Source organism: Dunckerocampus dactyliophorus, chromosome 13 (assembly GCF_027744805.1).
Source record: "Dunckerocampus dactyliophorus isolate RoL2022-P2 chromosome 13, RoL_Ddac_1.1, whole genome shotgun sequence".
Taxonomy (NCBI): domain Eukaryota; kingdom Metazoa; phylum Chordata; class Actinopteri; order Syngnathiformes; family Syngnathidae; genus Dunckerocampus; species Dunckerocampus dactyliophorus.
This window is the reverse complement of record NC_072831.1, coordinates 12201584-12226852: the sequence shown is the minus strand read 5'-3', so window position 1 is coordinate 12226852 and position 25269 is coordinate 12201584. Positions and strand designations below refer to the sequence as shown.

Genomic DNA, 25269 nt, shown 5'->3' with positions numbered 1-25269 from the left:
GAATGGTCTGCTCTCTCCCTCTGTGTGTGTGACAAGTGCACTCTTTAAAAAGTATATTTTAGAGGATTTTTGTGAAATCTAAGCTGGTAAATATAGCAGAGTATAAAAATAACCTGCGCAGCAGTCGGCATTTTGGTTTCATATCATGTGATATGTCACAAAAGCTGCTCAGTGAAGTCCTTACTTTATGTATATGTTCTTTACCGTGCAGCCTTCAATCCCATGACAAAAAGATGAGTTCTGAATGGTAAGCAAACCGTGCGGTACCACTTCGAGTATGTACAATGGGGTTAATTCCTCCCAAATCAGAATATGTCTCTATTTCTTCTTTCGGAATTAATTCATGCCTCCAAGGTCACCAGATTGTGTCTTTTCAATGTGTATGTACACATTAAACAAGTGCCTTAAAGGAAAACTGCACTTTTTTTTAAAATTTTGCCCATTATCGACAATCCTTATATAAGACATGAACACACGTCTTTCTCTTTTCAGTGCGTTCTAAACATGTAAAAACAGATAAAAAGAGACAGCTCATTACTGCACATAATGGGAAACACTTACTCCACCTATAAAACCTTCTAAAAAAAACTCCCAACAGTGCCAAAAAAGCTCCATTTACATATAACGTGATGCACGCCAACCACCCAGGCCCATGGCCCCCGCGAGCGAGACCACGCCCCACCCCACATCACAGCCCAGCTCCTCCTGTGGCCACTGCAGCGCAGCATCCCCAAGCCACCACGGAGGCATGCAGGCCGCCAGCAGCACGGCCCCCACCACCTGGAGACTGCCGGACCCAAACCCAAGCGCACAGAAGTACCCATGGTCCAGGTCAGTAGAAGGGAAGTGCCGCAAACTGCACCGCCGGCAAAAGCCCCGGCATCAAGCGGCTCCAATGAGCGCCCCCAGGAAGGGCAGGCGAGGCAGACCAAAAACGGTCCACAGGCCAGGCCACGTGAGCCAATTCGCTCTGGTGGTCAGCAGAAAGGTCCACAACCGCTGCCTCGGCCGGCGAACAGGTGTCACGGAACAGGTAGGAGGCACCCCGAGCACACTCCACTTGTATGTGATGAGGCTGTCCTCTATGTACCTGATGGGTGTATGTGTGTGTATGCATGTCGCAGGGATGTATGTGAGTGACAGCTAATGAGGCAATTAAAATTGGGGGACAGCTGAGGTATGGTGGGCCCTTCACGCGATACACACACCACCACAGTAACCAAAGGAGCCACACTACAACAACCACAAGGGAACCGGAGCTCAGCACGTAACGTAGCAGGTCCACGCTTTTTTATAGTTTTAGAACGCACAGAAAAGAGAAATACGTGTGCTCATGCTACAAGGATTGTGGATGATAGGCAAAATTCCCAAAAAAGTGCATTTTTTTTGTTGTAATTTGGCGCTACATAAATTCAACTGATTCCAGTTTCATTCACCTGTCAGACATTAAAGTTGGCTGCTCATCAATGAACTCCTCGGGTGCAGGGACAAACATGCTGACTGTGCTCGGTGCAGAGAGCAGACTGGTCTTTGTTGGTCCTACAGTACAGAGAAAGAAAGAAATATTTTTCCAACTGACCAGAGGAGTGTGGCATGTCTGAGTAGACGTACACACTATTCTTCTCAGAAATTTGTGTATCACATCCTGTTGCTTTTTATATTTATACACACACATAGTCTAGTCGAAGACATACCTCCCACTTAGACATCTTTTAATCATGAGCACATACACACGGCCTTGTTGAAGGACATACCTCCTGTCTTGTGAGGGGAGACAGCAATTGCTGGCTTTGCTCAAGGAAGCCGATACAAAAAACGTATTAACAATAACACCCAACTCAACACACAATGTGGAGCGTAGGAGAAGGTATAATAGAAAGACAAATATGCAAATTGGGAGGGATTGCTGACAGCTTCACTGAGCTTCGGTTCACGACAGCCGACTGCCCTTCAGCATGCTGACATTGCAATCTCTTTACATCCACTCCAATTGAAAATTGGAAATAATAAATTGTTAAACTTAAATTTGGGCTCATAGCATCATTTCAACAGCTGGTAGAACAAAGAATCTGGGTGGACCTCGCCCTGTAAAAGGGCTGGTCCGAACAGACCATTCATCAGAGCAAATTCCATTTTTGGCACTGCAGCAATGAATGACTGACTGACCTGTGTCCCAGGTGCTGATATTGTGCGGTGCGCTGGATTGATGCTCCAGCTGCCTCTTCATCAGCTGGCTCATGGTCAGTGCTCCAAGAGAGCCTCTCTTCACTTGACGGTACTGAGCTGTGAGGTCACACACGGACAAAAACTTAAACAGGTTCATATTTCTGTTAAAGTAGCCATGGAAGCAGATAATGTGTGAGGTCACAGAGAAAAAGCATGTTTCAAGGCTGCACAACAAAACCAGATAACATTACTTCATCAGCTGTTCTTGTTTCCGCAGAAATCAGCAACTAAGTAAGGTAGATAATGTTTAAGCTGACTACCGGATACTGAAGAGCGGTGGCTTGTTTCAGGCATTGCGGCTTCAAGCGTCGGAGCCGACGAAGACTCCCGTGGCTTTTCCAAAGTAGACAGAGCTTTGTTATCTGGAAGGTGATGCATTGGTCAGTTCAACACCAAATCCATATACCCTCCATGTATCCTTCCATTTTCTAGAACCTTTCTTCTGTTCAGGTTTGCGGGGTGCTGTCTATCCTAGTCTATCCTAGCTGACTACACCAAACTACGGAATATGCTTCGTTTTTCAAATCGGTATGTATGTTTTTTAGATATACAACTTTCAACAAGAACACTGCCATAGTTGTGGTTTCTTTCTGACTCACCAGGGTCTGTGGCCTGCTCTGTGCCAAGTTTATCAAACGTGTTGAATGAGATGTCCAAGTACTCCCTCTGGATGGCACTCACAGCTATCTTCCTTTGCTTCCGTTGGCGAGGAACGATCTGGATCTTAAACTCTGCCTCGTCATTGTCATCACCATCGTGAGGTTTGGGGTCGCTGTCGGCTTCATCGCCCATGTCGTCGTCTTCCTCATCGTCCCCATCCTCTTCCTCATCATTGCTTTTCTCCGGTGAGGATAAAGGTTCTAAGTTGTCTTCCGGGATGTCCAAGAAGATCGTCCTGCCAGAGGGACTGGAACCCTTCGCTTCCTCAGACATCCCAAAAGTGTCGTCTAGTGAGGTGTCAGGCACATGTGGGGTCTTCCTCAGTAGGTCTCTCTTCTGCTTCAGGGTCATGATGGGGCTCTCATGGCAGATGTTTTCCAGTCGCTCAGGCAACTCGAAGGAGCTGGAGGGTGTCAGCCTCTTCTCCAAAAGCAAATCCTCTGAGCCTTGTTCTCCTGTCAGAAGGTCTGGAATCTTTTTGTCACTGGAGCAGTCCTCGACACTGACCTGAACTACGGGGGACAGCCGCAAGGTGTTGCTACTTGCAGGGGAGGCCAGAACTTTTGGACTCCCATTGAACTTTGTGCCTATTAAGGTGTTGAGGTCAAAGTCTTCATCACTCTCAACAATCCTAAGTGGAGGTAAGGATTCAAAGACTAAAGAGTCAGTGTCAGACATGGAGAGCAGCGAGTGTTTTTCCGGAATGGAGGTGCAGTCAGAGGAGAGATCAATAAGGTCTGTGTCCTCCTTCCCTGCAGCTGACCCCCCAGCAGAGCCCCGATCCAGCCTGTCCTCAAAGGTCTCCATACAGCTGAGGCGGACCTCCGGTATGACGGGCTTAGAGGTGTCAGAATGTCCGCCTCGAGAGCCTCGTCGAGCTACGGCATCGCCGCCCTCCACTCGAACCGAAGAGCCATCGGAGGATCCTTTGCCGTGCCGTCTGCTGTGGGCTGGGACGGATGGGGGCAGGACCACAGGGGGTGCCTGCAAGTCGCAACGGTCGATGCAGGATTTGCGTCGATGTTCGTCCAGGTTGAAGAGGATTGAGTCAGTGTTGGAAATGTCCAGAGATTTCTGCTTGTTCATGGCCTGCAGACGCTTCTTCCTAGTGCTCTCCTCTCTTACACAGTGCAGGATGCTGTCCTGAAGGGCGCTGGCTTCCCGGTACTCTGACAGCTCAATTTCACCTGAAGCAGAAAAGCGTACAAAAATAAGACATCAAGAAAACAAAATATGCTATGAAGAAAAATCAAGGTGAAGGTGACTTGATTGCTTAGGCTCTTACTTTTCTTTGCATTCAGCTCTACAGGCTGGTACTTCACAGACTTGCTGCCACCAATTCTCTTCAAGCGGGCAAAGAAGGTCTGTGACTCCTTGTTGGCAGCGCCCGTGGGTGTGTCATGAACATCGGACTCATCAAATACGCTATCCTCCTCTAAAATACACGGAAGAAACCGCTCAGTAAAATTGTTGCCTTTTTATGCATAGAGCTGAAAAAGGACAACGCATTGGATGTTGAAATGTTTTCACATGACTGTACAGACATTGGTGGCGCCCACTGTGGGTTGTGCTCAAAATACGAAAAGTAATGTAATACAGATATCAGAGCCGCCCTACGTGCAGAGTATGCATCGTGCGTATTTTGGCAACCGCACAAAGAAACAAAATTAGCCAGGAGCCTTGACAGATATCCTCAAAGACATTTTGCTTGATGGTGGCCATGTTTGTATCAACCAATCTTGATGACATTTTACACACGTGCTTGTCAGTCCCTTAATGGTGTGTATTAATGGTGGTAAATCTTGTAAACCATGTGACTCAAGTGTATGTTTTGCCAGATTTTCACCCTTTTATGTGCAGCAGTTTATGAGTGGATTTTAGATTTTTTCACATAACCATGCTATATAGCCACAAATTTCAAAACACTCTTAAACCAAGCAAATGCTTACTCAGGTTGTCAAGTTCCAATCCTTACCTCCACTGAAGAGTGCTATATTCTCAAACACATTTGTGTTTTTGCACACAACTTCCTGTTTATAGTCTTTGTTTCCTTTCCTTCCATGCATTCATAGCAATCTTTTTTTTCCCCACTGTTTTTCCTTGTCAGGGGTTGCCACAGCGAGTAAATCACAATAATCGAACCGAACCCATGCCAAGAGTGTACCATTACAGCGCCTGGGATACACGTAGATGGTGATCTTATGTGATTTGAAATAAATGTTTCACATAAGACATATTCAGCAGAAACCTGAATATAACAACATGTTCAGACCCTACATTTCCTTCAGACAGGTTGTAATTCTGAATATGGAATAGAGTTTTGCCTCAGTTGAGCTATTAAGATTCTAAATGTAGCTGTTCCCTCATTGATTTCACCAGTGACAAATGTTTGAGCCTGAGGGGTGACGGCACGCTCTTAATCTTATGATATCATGAAAAATGCATAAGACTCCATTTAATTTTTAGGACATTCTGCCAACGGTCCCGATTGACGTCTGTGCTCAAGCTGAGCATTTTCACCTTTTTCCTTTTCACTGTAGCGGCTCATGTTGGAGTTGTCGCTGTAGAGGGGACCGGCTGTGGCGTGGGGACGACAGCTGTGATACTGGGCATTCAGGGTGTTGATGGTAATGTGGATCAGGTGGAGGACAACTTTACTTCCGTCCATTTCTCTGTAAGGGTACTGAAGCACACAAACATGACATTTTATTTGGTGCAGGAGGACAATCTAATTACAAGTGCTGCATTAAACGTTCAGCCTGTTGTGTCTGGTTATTGTAAATATGCTGGTAATTTGGGTAATTTACCATTTGCTCAGTACAATAAAAGAAATGTGAGAAGCTTTCCACGCAAACTCCAAATAGTACCTTATAGAGTATGACCAACAGGGCTTTGAGCCACATCTGCCTGATGTGTGGCCTCAGTGCCCAAAGAGAGCATCGAGGTGGCTGCTGGAAATAGTGTCTCAGCTGAGGACATGTGCAGTACTTCAAGACTTGGACCACCAGGGGAAGCAGCTGCTTCCCTAAACTGATGTTATAGTCCATAACCTGAGAAAAATGTCATTAAATGTATTGGCTGGCATAGCACAGTATTATACTACAGAGTCAATAAAAAAAGTGATGGTTTATGTAAGATGTCAGTCACCTGTGCAATGCCAGCAATGAAAGCGTTGAAGCATGTCGAGGTGCGCATCTTTTGAGGTGCAATCATAAAGCAGCCCTCCTGCTGGTCGTAACCCAGCAGCACATATAGGTGACGCTTCACTGTGTTGAAGGCCTTGGCGCTGCCGATGTCAGCCTCGGCACTGCTCTTGTCTTTGGCCATGAATTTCATGAGCACCATGATAAGCTGGTGGACAGTTTGGTGGTCTATGCCGGCGTCCTCGGGGAGAAGGTCTCTTATGATTGTGTCATCTTCAGGGGATGGCGTCTGGCCAGCAAGAGAGCCTGAAGCATCAGGGCGCAATATTAGGAAGCGTGATAACACAAGGGAGTGTATCATCCTGCGCCTTCTCTGTTAGGGCAGGTATAATGCATACGCAACATTTTATCAGGTAACATCAGCAAAAGTTAGGAGCAATATCTCCAGAAGCCCTTTTTTCAATATTGCATAAATGTTATGTCTGAGCACTATTGTCAAACAAGCTTTCATCCACTATAAGGTGCATAGTATTCATTAATAATTCATGTTTCATATTTGTATTTTTATTTACCTGGTAGGACTTTCTCTATCATATCTCCAAGCGTTGGGGCAGAGTGTTCCTGCCTGGTAAGCCTTAAAGCTACAAATCAAATTTGAAAAACACGATTTAGGATGTACAGTGGGAGTGGCAGGTACCACAAGACACACATAAACATGTTTAAGACACGTAAAAACAGGATGCAAGAGCAACAGAGAAATGGCAAACATAAGGACGTGGTGGATGTTGGTCAAATAGCATTTGCAAATACAAAACAACAGGATTTCACCAGGATGGTGATACACATTGAGTAGTTCTAGATTGGCTTCAGAGTCAATTCATTCAGTGTGTACGTGACCACAGACTGAATGATAATGCCACAATATACATTTGAGTGTTCTGTACAGAGTGGCTGATCCAAACGACTTACAGAGACGGTTGCTCAGGGACTCGGGGAGTGAGAAGGCCCGTTTGGATTCTGGCGGGCCGCCCTTCACACTGTCACGAAGCGACCGCACACTCTTCTGCCGGTTCCTGGCAAAGCGTGCCCGTCGTATTTTCCACATTGCTGCATCGCTCAGGTTGGCCACGTTGGTTCGCACTGCTGTGATGGCTGTCAAGTGAAAAGTTAGTACTTCAGTTGTGATGCTGCTGTCACAAGTATAATGACGTCAGGTGAGGGGTGCGTGTTAAAGACACATACTAGTAGGGAAAGGGAACTCCTTGTTGCAGTCCAGGTGCAGCTGAGCCTCCAGTGATAATGTTTCAAAGCGGTTAACAAAAAACTCCCAGCTGAGAGCAGGTACGTCTTTCTTCAGGAAGTGAAGCAGCAGGAGTTTGCTGAGGATGACGGGCCGATCCCTCACAACAGTGTCAAACTGGAAATCCAGGCAGAGGCACAAACCCTGCATAGAACACAAAAACATAAAATCAATACATTAGGCACAACTGCATAACCCACTGGGTTGTATTAAAAAAAATCTACACTCTCAATGATAATAATGGTCACCCTCTGATGCTGTCAAAGAGATACTCATTTAACTGCTTATCTATATATTTATTATGTGGAGCTCATTTGCAGTAGTGTAGTGGTGTAGTGCACTGCATGTTTTGAATGGCTGTGAGAGGTGTTCACCTGCAGTGCTGGCCTCTTGATGGTGTCCAGCAGCAGTCTAGCTCGGGTTGCCACAGCCGGATTGACGTCCTCCACTGAAGCCAGGAAACAGCAGAAAGCGTGTGCCAGGGAGTACTTCAGCAGGTGGTTTTTAGTCACGGCACCAATGTCCAAGAAGCGACACAACACTGCCACCTTCTCCACTGTGAGATTTAATCACAATGTTGTCAGACACAGTCGCAAATGTTATTACCAAGATACTGTTAACAGATATACAATGAGGTTACTGATGAATGTCTTTACCTAAATATGGAGGATTTTAATTGAAATGCAACAATTATTACACAGTTCACAATTAATAAGGAACATTTGCTTAAAACTATGCAAGTTTTTAGTGATTTTGCTGTAATTGCTGCAGTACATAAGAATGACCATTGGGTGTCAGTGTAGGAGCTCAAACATTTGCATGGCCTGTGGGTCACAATTTCAAGTAAAAAACATAGCCAATACTAAGCATTTTTTCCGGACAAGGAGGTTACTTTGTGACGTGGAAACAATGATGTCGTAATAAGTTTATATTTTTTAAATGTAGGTATACTATAAACACACTAGCCTGAACACACTGCCCAATTTGTTTATACGACTACAAGGACAAGGTCTGTTTTGGCCTATCCATCAGAGGACATGTCCGTGACTCTCCCAAGGTCATCTGACAGCCAATCATACGGTGGGAAAAAAAAAAAAATCAAAGTCACATCAATCCGTCTATTCGTATTTGCTCGGTGTTCGAGCCGCACTGTAACCATGACAACAAGGGAGGAGATGTGGGCAGTGTTGTAGGATGTATGTTATATAAGGGGGAGGGGGCTTCTTCTAATGGTTTACTCATACAGATGAAAACATTTCACGCAGTTCGTCATGAGAGGGAACTTTCTTGAACCATGATGACGACAGTGTACTGTATGCGAATATATTTACTGGCCACATCATTAGGTGCAATTGCACACCCACTGTAATGAGACTCAAGACAAGAGCTGTATCAAGCTGCATCTTCCTTTAGACTGTCAGACTGGTTTTATTGTGACGGGTAATATTTTATTTTGTAGCAGTGTAAAATGACTATATTCATAATATTGTGGGGAATGTATTTGTCTTCATGAAGCTACTATAACAATTATATTGGTAAGCTTTCAATATAATTGTATGTCAATCAAAAGTAAAGGCACATATTTTGATCAAGTAAATGTATTGGATCTTGTTAGATTGTGCAGGTGTACCTCATCAATTGTGATTTTTCAGCAGCCTTAAAGAGAAATGGGCAGAAACAAAGTTCTCCTCTACCTCTTAATTTATCGTCGTAAATTGAATTTAGAAAGTCAGAAATTTAGGAGAAAAAAAGTCGTGAATTTATGACTTTATTGTCATAAATTTAGGATAAATTTAGAATAAAGTCGTAAATTTATGAGAAAAAAGTTGTAATATTACAAGAAGAAAGTTATATTAAGACATTTTTATGAGAAAAATGTCTTAATATTACGAGAATAAAGTTCTAAATTTACGAGAATAAAGTCGTAATATTATGTGTCAATATTACGTGAAAAATAGAGCATAGTTCTTCAGGAAGGAACCAAACTTTCCTCATGCTTCAGGCAAGCTTTTATTTATAACGTGGCAGCAAAACAGAGCAGTTGAGCACAAACAGATTAGCATGTCTAGCCCTTCTCACTTCCGCCTTCCTTACCCCGCCCCCTCCACATGCCCAAGTCCAAAGATCACATAAATCCCCCCTTTTCATAGCTGTCTCAGGCAATGCCTGTTACGACGGCAGATTAAAATAATTTACGACTTTAAGAGAAAAAACTTTTATATTATGAGAACAAAGCTGTAAATTTACAAGAAAAAAATCTTAACTTTATGTTACAGGAATTGCATGAGACAGCTATGAAAAGGGGAACTTATGTCACCTTTGGCCTTGGACATGTGGAGGGGGCGGGGTAAGGAAGGCGGAAGTGAGAAGTGCTAAACATGCTAATCTGTTTGTGCTCAACTGCTCTGTTTTGCTGCCACGTTAAGTAAAAGCTTGCCTGAAGCATGAGGAAAGTTTCCTTCCTTCCTGAAGAGCTAAGCTCTATTTTCCCTCCAACACATATGACGCATATGACACATATGACGCATATGACACATATGACACGATGACACTTAATATTATGACTTTTTTCTCGTAAATGTATGACTTTTTTCTCGTAAATTTACGACTTTATTCTCAAAATCTATGATTTTTTTTTCCAACGTGGCCTTAATACTCCGCCGTAACCTTGAGAATATATGATTTATCATTTTTATATGAAATCATCCTTACAATCAGCTGAGGGCATAAGAACAAAATGAATATACCTGCTTCAAATCGTATTTTCCAGTCTTTGCTGTTAAAGTTTGTGTTGATGAGGTTCCAGAAGATGTCTGCTCCATGGGACAGAGAAAGGGCGTGGAGGAGCTGGGGCACCGCTAGAGAGGCCAGCTGACAAAACTCTGACTTCAACATAGACCACAGACTGAAACACAAAAAAGACTAAACTAGCCCCTGTGATCATACAGTATATTTCCAAGCGTGGTTCAGAAAGAGGGGCATCAGCACACACCTTGGGATGAGCATCTTCTCCTGGATGTAAGCCAGAAACTGGGGGTGATCCTTGCGCGCAAGGTACAAACACTCCCCATGCAGGCACAAGATCCTCAAGCAGTTTAACATGTTGAACAAGATGTCAGGCTCTTCAAACTTGGACATTTCCTGGAAAAAAAAAAAGCAACAGAAGTAAACCACAAAAGCCTCAAGATGATTTCATGTTCTCTTTTACCTGCAGGATGGTGTATATCAGTTTCAAAGACACAGGAAGTTGCTGGTAGGAGAATCGCTTGTCTGAGTTATTTTTCATAGCTGGCGGGAACAAGAAGTTCAAAATTTGAGACATTTTGACCACTTGTAGTCCAGAATCAAACAGAATGACAATGCTGCATTCAAACTTGCAGTATCCTCTTGAGAAAAACAAACACTTCAATAGCTTGCCTGTAAGCATTTCATTTGAACAAAATGAACCTGATTCTATGCAAATACTACAAATGGAAATGTCCTCAGAAACCGCATATAAAAGTGGAAATTGATCCTAAGATACAGTAGATCCTTGCTATTTCTAAGACCCCCAACGAATGGCTAACAAACTTGAATAATGGATGTACCCAAAGCCCTAAAAATGCCTATTTTTAATACTGAACCTGCATCTCCAAGTTATTCAACACATTTAAAACTTTTTAAGAAACAATGACAGACATACAGTAAACAGTATTGTACTTAAAAAATGTGCAGTTATATCATATTACTTGCCAAAGCATCATTCTGCTGGAAAATCTTGACTGAATTAACTTGTGAGACAGCACCCTCTGCTGGATTCATAACAGCGGCACTCTTTTCCCCCCAGCAGATAGCGCCATCAAACCACTGTCTATTTAAAGGGGCCCTATCCTACATTCCCAACTTTTCAGACTCATGCATATGTTTAACATGTTGTTGTCTTGTTCTACATGATGTGGATGTGCCATATCAAGAGGTTGGTGTGTTTTTTGTTTATCTCTGCTTTCATTTCGGTGCCACTCCTAAATCTTGTGAACGGTTGGGTATGAGAATTTGACAAGATTTCCACGAGCTCTTTTGAATTTGTTACGTCACAACTTTAGAAAGTCCATGTCTGACAACTCTGGTGACTTCAGCTCAGTACCATGACTTGCTTTTTCTTGAAAATGGCTGCCAGAAAGTGTTTTTCAGATCTAAGAATTGGGTATCTAAACCAGAGTTAGGCAGCAAAGTGAAGATTTTTTGTTTTCGGGGAGACCTACTTGCCATTTCACAGACAGTTGTTCCGTGAACACGCCAGATTCTCCAATATTCATCCAATGATATCAAATATTCTTTTTCTTCTTCTTTACTGTTTGCTGTTAACCATTAGAAAGTATTTTAACCATTAGAAAGTATTTTTATTTATTTATTTATTTATTTTATTTTTTTTTTTATAATTTTCTTTGTTGTGTTTAAAAAAAAAAAAAAGAAAAAAAAAAAAGGAAAGGGAAAAAAAAGAAAAAAAAGCTTTGTTCTTATTTATTTATTTATTTATTTAGTATTGTCATCATTATTATTATTATTATTAATGTTCTTTCTTTTTTTGGGGGGAGGGCTATCTCACCGTTATCTATTATGTGTTATCCTGACTATCACTGAAAACATGACATGGAATCCAGGAAGTGAACTACATGTACTGTACTAGATGTAGAATGGATGGGGGGTAGGATTAAATAAGCTTTGCTTCTTCCTACTCCTTTTGGACATGTGGAACTGTCAAAGAATGATTCACGAGATGTATTCCATTGTAACCTTCATGTTCAAATAAACTAAACCAAACCAAACCAAACCAAAGTAAACGGTTGAGGGGGCGTGTCTCTATGTAATTCTGAGCAGTGGTGGGGATGGGGGCCGACCCTCGACCCCTAGCCAATCGCAACAGGGTAGGCATAGTTGGAGGAGGCTGTTGAATTGAGCGTATTGGCCAAGAGAAGAATTCAGATTTTCCCAGTACACAAATTGAGATTTTATTTTTAAAATTATAGTGCCCCACTGGGATACAATATAATTTAAAATGCCATGAAATGAGCAGTTTAACTTATTTAATACCATTTTTAACATTTTTTTTTTACAATTCAAAACAGAGAAAAGACTTCCACGAATACGGGGGGTTGCCAATGCTGAACAGTGAATAAGCAGGGATCTACTGTACTGTATCTGTGGGCCGTTTCTGTTCATGATCTCATTGTGAGCTCAACTTTTCGAGAACAAATTGGGAACCTTTAAGTGTTTGGGCTGGTAAATTAAAAGTCCATGCATCCTGAACAAGTTGCACATTTTGTTGTTTGACTGCTATTGTGTATTTTTAAAACAAACAGAAAAAAAGCCATACAACGTTTTATGAAGGGACAATAGCATAATTGCTGTTGCTTGCCTGTCAGCATCCATGCATTAAATATTCCATCAATGAGGCAGAATATGTTCCACAGATGCACCTGTCAGCACTTCAGGGGCGTAGAGACTTCAGCTATTGTTTATTTAGCCGCATGTGATGTTATTTTTGTGCATCGTTAGTACTGCGACAACATGCTGTATGGAGCCGACACTCACGTGCATCATCAGGAGAATGGTTGCTGGGGTTGTCAGTGTGTGCTATACTCGGGTTGTCTCCTTCCTCGCTTCCGTTCTCCGCCCCAAGGGAAAAATCTGTCTGAGGCACTAGTAAGGTTTCCTCTAAACTATCTGTCGGTTCCTGCAGAGAATATCAGCAGAAATATGCCTGTCACATGTTTGTAATGCCAGTGAAGATGAGCATCGCACTGTGGTTTGGGACATAGCATGCTATTTAAAGCTTTAGCTGGCTAGATACCAGGGTTCATTAACATTCAGTGGTATAAAAATGCATGCTGTGTCTCTCACCACCAGGCGAATCTCCTCCCGGGGGGTCAGTCTCTCCAAGAGCTCGCAGCCCAGCTGGTAACACAGGATGCTGGATTGGCAAAGGCTGCACTCCAAGGCCTTTTCATCCTTCCGGCAGGTGTGTGAGCCCCCCCACGGGGCCTGGAAGACATTGTTGATGATCCCCACAATATCTTTCCCTAGGCTGGTGTCTAGGCCGAGCATCACGCCATCATCCTGCAGCTCCATCTGGGACAACAGACGAGACGATGACCGTTAAAAAGACGGGAAGTGGAGCATGATGGACAAATCTCAATATCCCACCTGTGGGTATGATTGTCATCCTTTTGTTGCATTGTTTCGACATGAGTGAGAACTATATATGGCCCCCTCATTACACTTCTGTGTTTGACATAATGAGGTTACCTGTTTTAGGATGAGGTCGAACATGAGGATGAAGCAGCCAAGGTTCATGTCGTCATCGTCACAGTCTAAATCTAAGGCACAGTGGCCAGTGGCATGGCCCAGGTTTTTAAAAGGACTGCAGCGTAGTGGACTGCGGAACGGGCTCCTGAATGGACTAGGGAACGGGCTGAGGGTGTTGTGTTGCCCACGACGCCCTGGATCTGACACCACACTCACCTGAACAGACAGACGACAGCATTGCATGTCGTGAAATATCGTGCATGTGTTAGTGTTCTTACATTTGTCAATGCTGGTGGCAGTTTACAAGGTAGTTGGATTAAATGAAATCTCTTCTTAATGTTTACTATACAGCTGGGTCATATTCCCCCATAAACATTATGAAGGGCCCCCCACTCTGCCCTAACCAAGTTTGAGTTCACAGAATTCACAGAACACAAATATAATAATTATTACTTCAAAAAAATGTTAAGACTACTGTACAATAATATACAACCACACAAGCTTATTGAACTTTCACTGGGAAATGTTTTGTATCTTAACATGTATGACGTCACATATCGAAACATTTCAAAATTTTGCAAATGCCCAGGGGCCGCTCCATGTTTGGGGCCCTCGTACACCATTCCAATTCCCCAAAACATTAACGCTTTTGCTATACGGTGTATAACTGTTTCAATGAGCTCCCTGAAATAAAAGTCATGATGCAACATGCTGAACTTTAAAGTGCTAAACCTCAACCCTCAAATGTCCAGTTACAAAACATGATTAAAGGGAGTGTTACATCTACAGTGCATCTCAGTTGAGTTAAATTAAGCCCTTTAAGGGATCTATATTTAGACATTGGCAGTTACCATGGCAACTTCCAGCAATCACGGTGAATGGAAAATCAAACCCAACAACGACAGTTCAAATGTGACAAGGTTTTCCAAAACCAAACTGTCCATTCAATAAGCTTCACACTGGGACATGTTTGAATATATGTTTGAAACGGTGAATGATAAAATAATATAATATACACACGCTGTTATGGCAATGCAATATCACTTTGTCTTCCTCACCCGGCGAGGTCCAGTGTTGCCAGTCAGATCGGAGGCACGTGCTTTCCTCTGATTGGCTAGCTCCTTCAAAGAGTTCACACCATCCGAGAACATCCCAATGAGCAGCTGGAGTGGCACAACGATATCCAGCTCTGATAGCACCTAGGAACAAACAATACACATTATCATCAAGAGGCCATTGAAACTGCTATAAACTGCTATAAGCTATAATTATCTAGATTTTGTTTCCTCACACATCCATCACGCAAATTGTCATATACATGTACTGGTTTACCAACTTTTCACAGGACCTCCAATGAATGGCAAAGATCTTCCATTAATAAAAATGACTATTTTTGACACACAGCTTGCTCGAAAATGGTCCCAGGGCCACATATTGAACACTTCTGGTCAGTGACGTGCAGTCAGGTGAGGTGAGATGATGGAAAACAAACAAAATAATAATGATGACATAAAATAAGTATTCATGTTTTTCAGATTAACTGTTTTATAAGTACAAATTGATGAATTTGCACATTTCCTCATCAAGTACCGGGCAGAAACCTAAGATGAGGCTGCTGCGAGCGTCTCTTCTCGGCTTGGTGAGCACGCCCAGCCTACCGTCTGAGTGCACTCAGTGAGTGTTGAGTGTCAGCATGTCAATGTAATGTTGGAGAAACATGTAATGTATTATACACCATAACTTTCTACAGCCTGTGTAATGTCTTTCATGTAAGTGTGGCATCATTATTGTTGCTAATAACAACAATAAACAATAAAATACACACAAAAATGGATTATGGCACTGGACTACTACTCCACCTCATCCTGGCAGGGGCGTGTGTGAGCTGGAAACTGGGAGCTGGAACTCCAAAGGAGTCAGTGCCTCACCAACCATGAACCTCACTGCATTTCACTGCTCCTGATGTACACTATGTACACTATGTGCAGCACATTCTTACAGCCTGCTTTACATCGCCTATGATGTTTTAAAATCAAAATCTGGACAAATAAAAAAAATAATGACTTTACAGCTCTTTTTGATTTGTATATACTGTAAGTCATTTTAAACTTAGTACAGGTACTATATGATGTAAATACATAAGAGTGTCATACTGAGCACTACCTCTCTGTGTGATCTCAATCTGACCTATTTACGAAAGCTAAATGAATGCAATCTCTCCATCACAGTTCTGTCAGAAAACTTGAAAATGATCCATGGCAGCAAGCTCTGAGTGCATATGGGATGAAAGCCAAAATCTCTCCTCTCTGTGTCAGTCTCATTCTGTGACCCAGATCCATATTCAGCAGGCTCCTGCCCAGACTTGACACGCTACGACAACCTGTTCAATTCACACGCGCTGTGGACAGAACCACAGGATGGTCAAGAATGTGTGTGTGTCTTGTGTGTGTATGCATACATGCAACCACAGTAGAGCCTGCTCTTGCACAGATGCTGGGTAGCCGGAGAATCTGCAACTGATGAAGCCAAACATTTCTTCCATGGAGAAGGGGAGGGGGCACAGCTCAATGTCAAACATCTTGCTGCATGAACAAGCCAGGAGAGAATGATGTTAATTATGTAATACTTCTGCACAACCATCAAATGCAGTGGTAGCATAGAATTTGAAAGGGAAGAAAGTTGAGTTGGAGGAAGCCCTACAACAAGTGTTTATCCAAGGCTGTGGACATGTCAACAGAATGCGGCTAGGTACTATAATTCAAAATTTGATAAATATGTTAGAAAGGGTTAGGTGGGAAGATTGAGGAGCATTGCCTTGCAGAGCCATACTGTTTTCTATGACAAAACCTGACTAAATACAGACATGACAAGATCTGGCTCTATGGATGACCATAGATTAGACCTTGAAACACATACCTATATTATCAAATTTGTAAAGGTTTGCAGTGACAAGCTGTCCCACATTCTGACCATATCCTGTTTCTTGAAAAACTTATTTATGCACTGCCCCACTTTAGCTGAAGGTGTTTGACAAAACTGGGACAATATTGGCATGGATTAAAATGATCACACCCTACAATAACAAAGCTTTACTTACTTACCCAAATATGTACTTAGATACTTGAATGATGGTTGGATGTGTACCTGAGGACTTCCCGGAACTCTTTGAGTTGGTGGTCGGGCACCTCCGTGCGGATGGCCTCTAGCCACTCGGGCATGAAGCATTCCCACAGGGGTTGGCTGATGACGTTGTAGGGGATCAGACACAGGATACGGTTCAGACCCTCCTTCAGCTGGGTCACGGTGCTGCAGGACTTGTCCCAATAACCTCCAACCTGAAGAAATATGTGCACAGACTTCATTAGTGCCAAACATTCTTCTTGTCCAGTATCACCATTACATTCATCATAGTTTCTGTCTTTGAGCATGTAGTTTATATCATGAGGTAATTTCCAGGGTTCTTCATCTGGATCCTGTATACTCTTGTACTAACAGTATACTATATATATGCGATATAGTGCGATATAGTAACTCTAGACTGAGCCCAAATGCAGTTTTTCAACCAAAATTTTGGTCCATATCCTAAGAGGCCGCTAAACAGTGCAGTTTTAAGGTTCCAGTTTTACAGGTGTACTCATATATGGGTGATTCTCCTGTAAGCGGTACCAGGGAGGGTGCTATCATTTTGAGGGGCATAACGCACAGACCACAGTGATTTGACACTATAACCATATAAAGATATGCTGCAAACACGTTGAATAAACAGGGGAAACAGTGTCAAATACTTTCTTTGTTTCCGTTGTGTATAAAACATGATCTGATGTAAATTTCAGCCCGTTTGCGCATCACCATTTTGTGACACGCAAAAGTGTGCTCCAAAGACGATTAAAGAAACTATATAAAACAGTGGAACTAACGTTTCAGCTGCTGTGGTTCCCGAAGTACACTTCATTGTGCACCAAACGCATTTTTCTGCATCCGAAACAAAACTCAGACAAAACGTGTACGCATCCTCCAATCAGGGTTTTATGCTGCCGATACCGATTATCCACGAGTGAAATCGGCCGATACCGATACCGATCACATAGATTAAGTGTAAATTTTTTTATTTACTTTTGGCTATACCAGGGGTCACCAACGTATTTCCTTGTGTGAGCTACTTTTACAAAATGAAAATTGCCAAGAGCTACTCATTTTTGCAGCATTTATTTTCATAGCGTATTTCAACCCAAACAAACCAAATATGCTTGTTTTACCAGAACATTAAGAAAATGCTGGTATCTACAACTCACATTTTGTATTTCAGAATGCATTTCTTTCTAGTGTTCTCACATTATTAACTGAAAACCTGAATGAAAAGCAGGCTTGCAGGTGCCTCATGTGGTTGGTGAGATAAGATAAGATGCTGTATTACTAGTGTTATTAACTTTAACTACATGATAGTATGTTACAGCAGATAATTATTACAGCAAATATCGCATTCTTTAAGGTCTTTCTGCTGTATTGTGCAGTTTTAAGTTTCTAATTCAGCATGAACACAAATACCTCAAATCTTATACACTTGAACTTACATTCTATTATGTGAAAGATATGCAAATTAGTATGGCCACAAAGATGCCACTCTGTGTGAAGAAATAATGTATTATGCCGGACTACCATGCTGGACTGCTACTCAAAAGTATGCAAATTTTCATCATATTAGTACAGGTGTGCCATATATTTTTTATATAATGTATGCCATATACATATGATTAGACCTTTCTGTCAGCATATGAAAAAGTAGCTTGTGTAGGCTTTTATATGAAAATACTAAATTATACAAACTGAGCATTTTACTAAATAATTTTGTAAGGCCCAAATAATTGTTTTCTGTTATAATATGAGCACACAAACTACACACATGTCTGTGTGCAATTTTAAATAATTTAAAGGAGGTATTTTGTGGTATACTTTTCCAATTGTGTGACTTTACCCTGGCAAACTCTACAGGTTTTGGCAGGAGACACATGACCATGACGTCAAAGCGGACTTCGCACACTGTCTTCAACCACTTGGTGACAAACTGTGGCTTCAGCTTCTCCACCAGACTTCCGACTTCATCATCCATCATGTAGGCGGTAGAGTGAAACCACTGGAAGACCATACTGACCAGCCGGGCCAGACTCTCGGTGGGCGTGTTCTCATTGGGGGTACACAGGCTCACCTAAGTCAAGTTCAGAAAAGCAGAGTAGAAAGCCATATAGCCCTGATAAGGTGGTCATGTGACATGCATATCCTTATCTCATGCCTCCCTGTTATTGACAGACAAGGCAGCAGGGCTTCAGTACACACCAGAAACCAGATACCAAACTGGCTGAGGAGGCGCTGGTCGTGCTGGTCATCCTCCTTGTTATCGAACTCTATGTTGTCTAGAGAGTGGTGGGAGGAGGACAAGCCCATCTGACGACGTCTGTTCAGCTCAAACTCGCGTTGTTCAGCATGAATTTCGGCCTCCTTGAGCAGGCTGGAGAGAAGCAGGTTAATAAAAGATATACTCCCTGAACACATTACACACACCATTAGGGACACTGGGTAAACAATCTAATGAGATCCAATTTAGCATGTGTTTGCTATTGTGGTTGGAGATTGCAGTGGTGTAAAAAAAAAAAAGAAAAAAGCAAAGCACCAAATCATACTGAGAGCTGTTTGAAATATTTTGTTATTTACATTGAACTAAATAAGCTGACCAAAACAGCTCTCAAAAAGCGTGTCTCTACAGCACTGTAATCTACAACCAAAATAATAATCATAATGGCAGACTCTTAGCAGGAAAGGAACCAGATTTGGCAAACGGAGCATCCATGGGTTATTCAGAGGCAGTACAACAGTGTGAGTTCCTCCAGCCAATCAAAAAAGAAAAATAATGACTCAAAATGTTTAATTGTAATATTTAATTACATTTAATGTTATATGTTTCCCTTATTTCCAATTAATTACATTTAATTTAATCTACAATTAAATTCAATCACAATCACAAGGCACTATCAAAAAATCAAGAGTAATTTTTAAAACATCTATCAAGGGCTGTAATGTAATCATCCAGCTTTGAAAAGGCCACTTAGTATGATACACACCTATAATATTAAATTAATGTCTGAGCGTTGTTATGTTTGTAAAGTCATCATTCTTGACAAACCCCTTGCATTGGATTATCATTATTGTGCAGGTGTTTTGGCCAAAAGTGCACCCCAGGACAGGTATAAAGAGTATTCTGATACTGCTTAAAATAAAACCCCATTAACACCATGAGAGAGATGTGAATGCACCTTATAACAGCTTCCACGGTGCAAACGAGCTCCTCTGCCCCGCACTCCCGGGTGTTGATCGGAGGAGGGGAAGTCTGGTACAGATGGGTCTCCGCCGCAGCCCCCACCTCGCTGCTGTGGTGGTTGACATGGCAACGCTTGCAGTAGCGGACAGGCCGGTTGCCATGGCGCCCACAGCAACCGGCCGAGAAGCAGGTGACCACAGCCCTTCTGACGTGAGAGCTACAGTTCTGAGAAGACACAGGGCCGAGTCAGTGGAGGAAGGACACAGTCGCTGCATATTTCTGTTGCCTGTCAATTATGTTACATTCACAGCAGATGAAGTCTCATGACATGCTTCTTTCAAAGCCTCATACGTCATAAATCTTTTTAATATGCATCTTGCTGACAAACATCCATCGCTCCACATCTGCTGGATTTAAAAAAAAAATCTTTTTGAGTCCCCACAGTGTCTCAGGTTTCTAAAAATAAAAAGCATGGCACGAGGGAAGCATCCTAATCTGATCAGCCTCTAATCTTGTGCCATTAGAGGGATGCAGTTGTCCCTATCAAATTAACATATTTGTTCTCGGATGGTGACGTCTCTGCTTCAATCATCCATCTTTCAGCACTGCTCCAAGCGTGATGTTACATTTCTAAATGTTCACTGTATCTTTTAAGGGCACGGTGTGTTCAGGGTGGCCAGCGTGACACGCAATGACTTCACAGCGGAAGGAAGGATGCCTCAATTAATAATGAAAGCTCCGGTGTAAATCCAGGTGGGAGTTGAAAGGACTTTCAGGGATGAGTGGCGCAAAACCTGCTGCAAATGTGGGAGAGGATGTCGAATAAATCTGCAGGACAAATCCGGATGGGGGTCTGTCTGTTTCCCCTGACAACGCACAGAGGTTGCTTGAATTGATGAGAATCTGCAGATCAATCACACTCAAATTTGACGTGTCTCCCTTTTAAACACATTATTGTATCAGACCCTCATCCATGACTTTGTGATAAGATGAAAATGTGAATAATTCTAAATTATTTTGGACATGCAAATTTTGGCAAAATGTCCTTTCAATTGTCCCTTATTATTTAAAAAAATGCTTTTTAAATAATTTTCTAAGATGAATGTGTCACTAGAGCCTGTTTATGACCACTAAATGTGAAAAAAATTATCTCTTTGTTCTTTTTTGTTCTTTGTTTTTTGGTTCCACTTTTGAGAGAAGAGGAGCTCAAACGGTCTCTTTTGGATGACGTCTTGAAGGACAAACGTCCTTCCTCATGGGTATGATGCTGCCTCTGACCCACCCCTGGCTAGATGAGCCTGTCCTGTGTATATGCACACCACTTCAAGGAAGACAGCATTTTAAAAAGCGCAGGCTTTGCTACACATCTTAAAATAAGTCCTCTCGGTTAGTCAGCTACAGACGTGGGAGCTGTAAGTTTTATCATTTTGTATTTCTTCATCAAATAAGCTAACCTAGCAAGATGTTAAAAATGCAACGTAAAGCTCATGTTTGTGTCCTCCCCCGCTTCTTAATGTCACGTTCTTCTATTGCATATTGTAATATGCGTCTGTTACAGTGGACAAGTGCAGATGTCCACATGTAAAAAGTGTAGATGTAAAATGTGGATAATGTACACAATAGCGCTTCTTGGAGTGTAGACAAATTATACATTATATACGCAACAAAAATATAAACACAACACTTGTTTTGGTGCCCATCTTTCATGAACTGAACCCAAAGATCTAAACTGTTTACTACTTATACAAAAGGCCTACTCCTCCCTTAGCTACCACCTTATCGTGGTGGAGGAGTTTGTGTGTCCTGATGGTCCTAGGAGCTAAGTTGTCAGGGGGTTTTATGCTGCTGATAGGGTCACCCATGACAAACAGGTTCTAGGTGAGGGACCAGACAAAGAGTGGCTCAATCGACCTCTATGATGAAAAAAAACATTGGACCACGTTTTCTCTTGCCCGGACGCGGGACACCTGGGCCCTCCTCTGGAGCCAGGCCTGGAGGAAAAGCACGATGGCGAGCGTCTGGTGGCCGGGCCTACACCCAAGGGCCAAAGGGGTTGGGTGCAGAGTGAGCTGGGTGGCAGCCAAAGGCGGGGACCTTTGCGGTCCAATCCTCGCCTACAGAAACTAGCTCTTGGGACATGGAATGTCACCTCTCTGGTAGAGAAAGAGCCTCAGCTGGTGCACGAGGTTGAGAAGTTCCGGCTAGATAGAGTCAGACTCACCTCAACGCACAACAAGGGCTCTGCAACCAGTCCTCTCGAGAAGGGATGGACTTTGTTCCACTCTGGCGTTGCCAGCAGTGAGAGGCGATGGGCAAGGGTGGCAATTCTTGTTGCGCCCCGACTTCAGGCCTGTATGTTGGAGTTTAACCCGCCTTCGAGTCGGGGAATGGGTCCTGACTGTTGTTTGTGCTTGTATGCCAAATAGCATTTCAGAATACCCACCCTTTTTGGAGTGTCTAGAGCAGGGGTCACCAACATTTTTCCTTGTGAGAGCTACTTTTGCAAAATGAAAATGGCCAAGAGCTACTCATTTTTGTAACATATATTTTCAGAGTTTATTTTAAACCCAAACAAAGCGAATATGCTTGTTTTACCAGAACATTAACAAAATGCTGGTGTCGACAAATAACATTTTGTATTTCACAATGCATTTCTTTCTACTGTTCTTTCATTATTAACTGAAAACCTGAATGAAAAGCAGGCTTGCGGGCACCTCATGTGGTCGTGGGGGGCTACCTGGTGCCCGCGGGCACCACGTTGGTGACCCCTGCTCTAGAGAAAGTACTGGAGAGTCCCCGACTGGCATAGTCCCCTGTCAGAAGGAGTTTGAATTCCCACTTCCGGAGAGCTTCGACCATGTTCTGATGGAGGATTCTGAATGGGCCATGTTCTGTGCCTCCATTGTCAAGGCAGCTGATCAGAGCTATGGCCGAAAGGTGGTCGGTGCCTGTCGTGGCGGTAATCCCAGAACCCGTTGGTGAACACCAGTGGTGAGGGATGCCGTCAAGATGAAGAAGGAGTCCTATCAGGCTCATGGGACTCCGGAACCAGCTGACAGGTATCGGCAGACAAGCGGTCGGCTCTGGCAGTCGCTGAGGCAAAAACTCAGACATGGGAGGAGTTCGGAGAAGCCATGGAGAACAACTTCCGGACGGCTTCGAAGAGATTCTGGACCACCATTCGGCGTCTTAGGAGGAGGAAGCAGTGCACAGTCAACACCGCGTATGGTGGGGATGGTGTGCTGCCGACCTTGATTCAGGATGTTGTGCATCGGTGGGAAGAATACTTCAAAGACCTCCTCAATCCATCCGACACGTCTTCCTATGAGGAAGCAGAGCCTGGGGACTTCATGGTGGGCTCTCCTATCTCTGGGGCTGAGGTTGCTGAGGTTGTCAAAAAGCTCCTCGATGGCAGGGCCCCGGGGGGGATGAGGCTGGTGTTCCTTAAGGCCATGGATGCCGTAGGCGTGTCTTGGTTGACACGACTCTGCAGCATCGCATGGATAACGGGGCAGTACCTCTGGATGGGCAGACCGGGGTGGTGGTCTCCCTTTTTAAGAAGGGGGACCGGAGGGTGTGCTCCAACTATCGTGGAATCACACTCCTTAGCCTGTCTGGTAAGGTCTATTCAGGGGTCCTGGAGAGGAGGATCCGCCGGATAGTTGAATCTCAGATTCAGGGGGAGCAGTGTGGTTTTCGTCCTGGTCGTGGAACTGTGGACCAGCTCTACACTCTCAGCACGGTCCTTGAGGGTGCATGGGAGTTTGCCCAACCAGTCTACATGTGTTTTGTGGAGAAGGCATTCGACCATGTTCCTCGAGGAATTCTGTGGGAAGTACTCCAGGAGTATGGTGTATGAGACCAGCTAATTCAGGCTGTTCGTTCCCTGTATGACCGGTGTCAGAGTTTGGTTCGCATTGCCGGCAATAAGTCAGACCTGTTTCCAGTGAGGGTTGGACTCCGCCAGGGCTGCCCTTTGTCACCAATTCTGTTCATTATTTTTATGGACAGAATTTCTAGGCGCAGCCAGGGCATTGAAGGGTTCCGGTTTGGAACTTCAACTTTCACTGGATTGGTTCGCAGCTGAGTGAAGCGGCCGGGATGAGAATCAGCACCTCCAAGTGCGAGTCCATGGTTCTCGCCCGGAAAAGGGTGGAGTGCCATCTCCGGGTCGGGGATGAGATCCTGCCCCAAGTGGAGGAGTTTAAGTACCTCTGGGTCTTGTTCACGAGTGAGGGAAGGATGGAACGCGAGATCGACAAGCGAATTGCTGCGGCGTCTGCAGCGATGCGGACTCTACATCGGTCCGTTGTGGTAAAGAGAGAGCTAAGCCGAAAGGCAAAGCTCTCAATTTACCGGTCGATCTACGTTCCTACCCACACCTATGGTCATGAGCTTTGGGTAGTGACCAAAAGGACAAGATCGCGGGTACAAGCGGCCGAAATGATTTTTCTCCGTAGGGTGGCTGGGTTCTCCCTTAGAGATAAGAGGAGAAGCACTGCCATCCGGGAGAAACTCGGAGTAGAACCGCTACTCCTCCGCATTGAGAGGAGCCAGATGAGGTGGCTTGGGCATCTGGTCAGGATGACCCCCCGGCGCCTCCCTGGGGAGGTGTTCAGCGAGGGTCCAACTGGTAGAAGGCCTCGGGGAAGACCCAGGACACGTTGAAAAGACTGTGTCTCCCAAAAGGCCTGGGAACGTGTCGGGATCCGCGGGAGGAGCTGGACGAAGTGGCCGGGGAGAGGAAAATCTGGGCCTCCCTGCTTAGGCTGCTGCCCCCGCGTCCCGATCTCAGATAAGCGGTAGAAGATGGATGGATGGATAACATTTAAACAATATTTGCTCAGAGTAACACAGGTTACTCGGGTGGGTGGAGTACCTAATTGACACCTCAATGACCCTTGTATGTAATTCAAGTTCTCTTACCTTCTTTTGACAAATGGCTGATATTTCAGCTGCAAGGCAAATTAACAAAACAATTATATTTTCATTATAAATAAGAAAAATACATTACATGCATCTTATGTGATAGCATTTTCCATATATACAGAGATTCTTTATGTAGGAGTGTCACAGACAGTATAATGAAGGATATATACCGTATATGTGAAACCCTGTTTTGTTTGTGAATACTCACCTTGAGGCAAGAGCACATCAACAAGCCATTCAGCGTGGTCTCTAAAAAGAGATGTACAAACAATGCTTTACTTCCTGACATCATCCACGTACTGAAATAAGATGAATGATGATCTCATGGTTAGGGAATTATTTAAGTGATTTTTCCTATGGATGAATGCCGGGCAGCAGGTCATGTTGTGAATGTGATGTTAATGAAGCGGAGGCCA

General features: G+C 43.5%; 1 protein-coding gene across 6 annotated transcripts in view; it reads right to left on the bottom strand.

Annotated features, from left to right (window-relative positions):
- Nucleotides 1-25269, bottom strand: part of LOC129192378 (protein unc-79 homolog) — a 57995-nt gene that overhangs the window by 13828 nt on the left and 18898 nt on the right. For 4 of the 6 annotated variants that reach the window (XM_054796352.1, XM_054796351.1, XM_054796355.1 and 1 more), the window contains 26 exons: nucleotides 25062-25102; nucleotides 24851-24879; nucleotides 19920-20149; nucleotides 18946-19117; nucleotides 18587-18817; nucleotides 16759-16949; nucleotides 16073-16196; nucleotides 14673-14813; nucleotides 13615-13830; nucleotides 13210-13437; nucleotides 12901-13042; nucleotides 10538-10617; nucleotides 10322-10470; nucleotides 10077-10234; nucleotides 7704-7885; nucleotides 7272-7473; nucleotides 6999-7181; nucleotides 6602-6670; nucleotides 6034-6335; nucleotides 5754-5936; nucleotides 5407-5569; nucleotides 4172-4321; nucleotides 2826-4073; nucleotides 2487-2588; nucleotides 2167-2283; nucleotides 1437-1539 (listed from right to left, as the gene is read on the bottom strand). In XM_054796352.1, coding sequence (XP_054652327.1) covers nucleotides 1437-1539; nucleotides 2167-2283; nucleotides 2487-2588; nucleotides 2826-4073; nucleotides 4172-4321; nucleotides 5407-5569; nucleotides 5754-5936; nucleotides 6034-6335; nucleotides 6602-6670; nucleotides 6999-7181; nucleotides 7272-7473; nucleotides 7704-7885; nucleotides 10077-10234; nucleotides 10322-10470; nucleotides 10538-10617; nucleotides 12901-13042; nucleotides 13210-13437; nucleotides 13615-13830; nucleotides 14673-14813; nucleotides 16073-16196; nucleotides 16759-16949; nucleotides 18587-18817; nucleotides 18946-19117; nucleotides 19920-20149; nucleotides 24851-24879; nucleotides 25062-25102 — 5136 coding nt within the window. The remainder of the gene's footprint in view (nucleotides 1-1436; nucleotides 1540-2166; nucleotides 2284-2486; nucleotides 2589-2825; nucleotides 4074-4171; nucleotides 4322-5406; nucleotides 5570-5753; nucleotides 5937-6033; nucleotides 6336-6601; nucleotides 6671-6998; nucleotides 7182-7271; nucleotides 7474-7703; nucleotides 7886-10076; nucleotides 10235-10321; nucleotides 10471-10537; nucleotides 10618-12900; nucleotides 13043-13209; nucleotides 13438-13614; nucleotides 13831-14672; nucleotides 14814-16072; nucleotides 16197-16758; nucleotides 16950-18586; nucleotides 18818-18945; nucleotides 19118-19919; nucleotides 20150-24850; nucleotides 24880-25061; nucleotides 25103-25269) is intronic. The other 2 variants (XM_054796354.1, XM_054796353.1) reach the window with 2 other exon arrangements.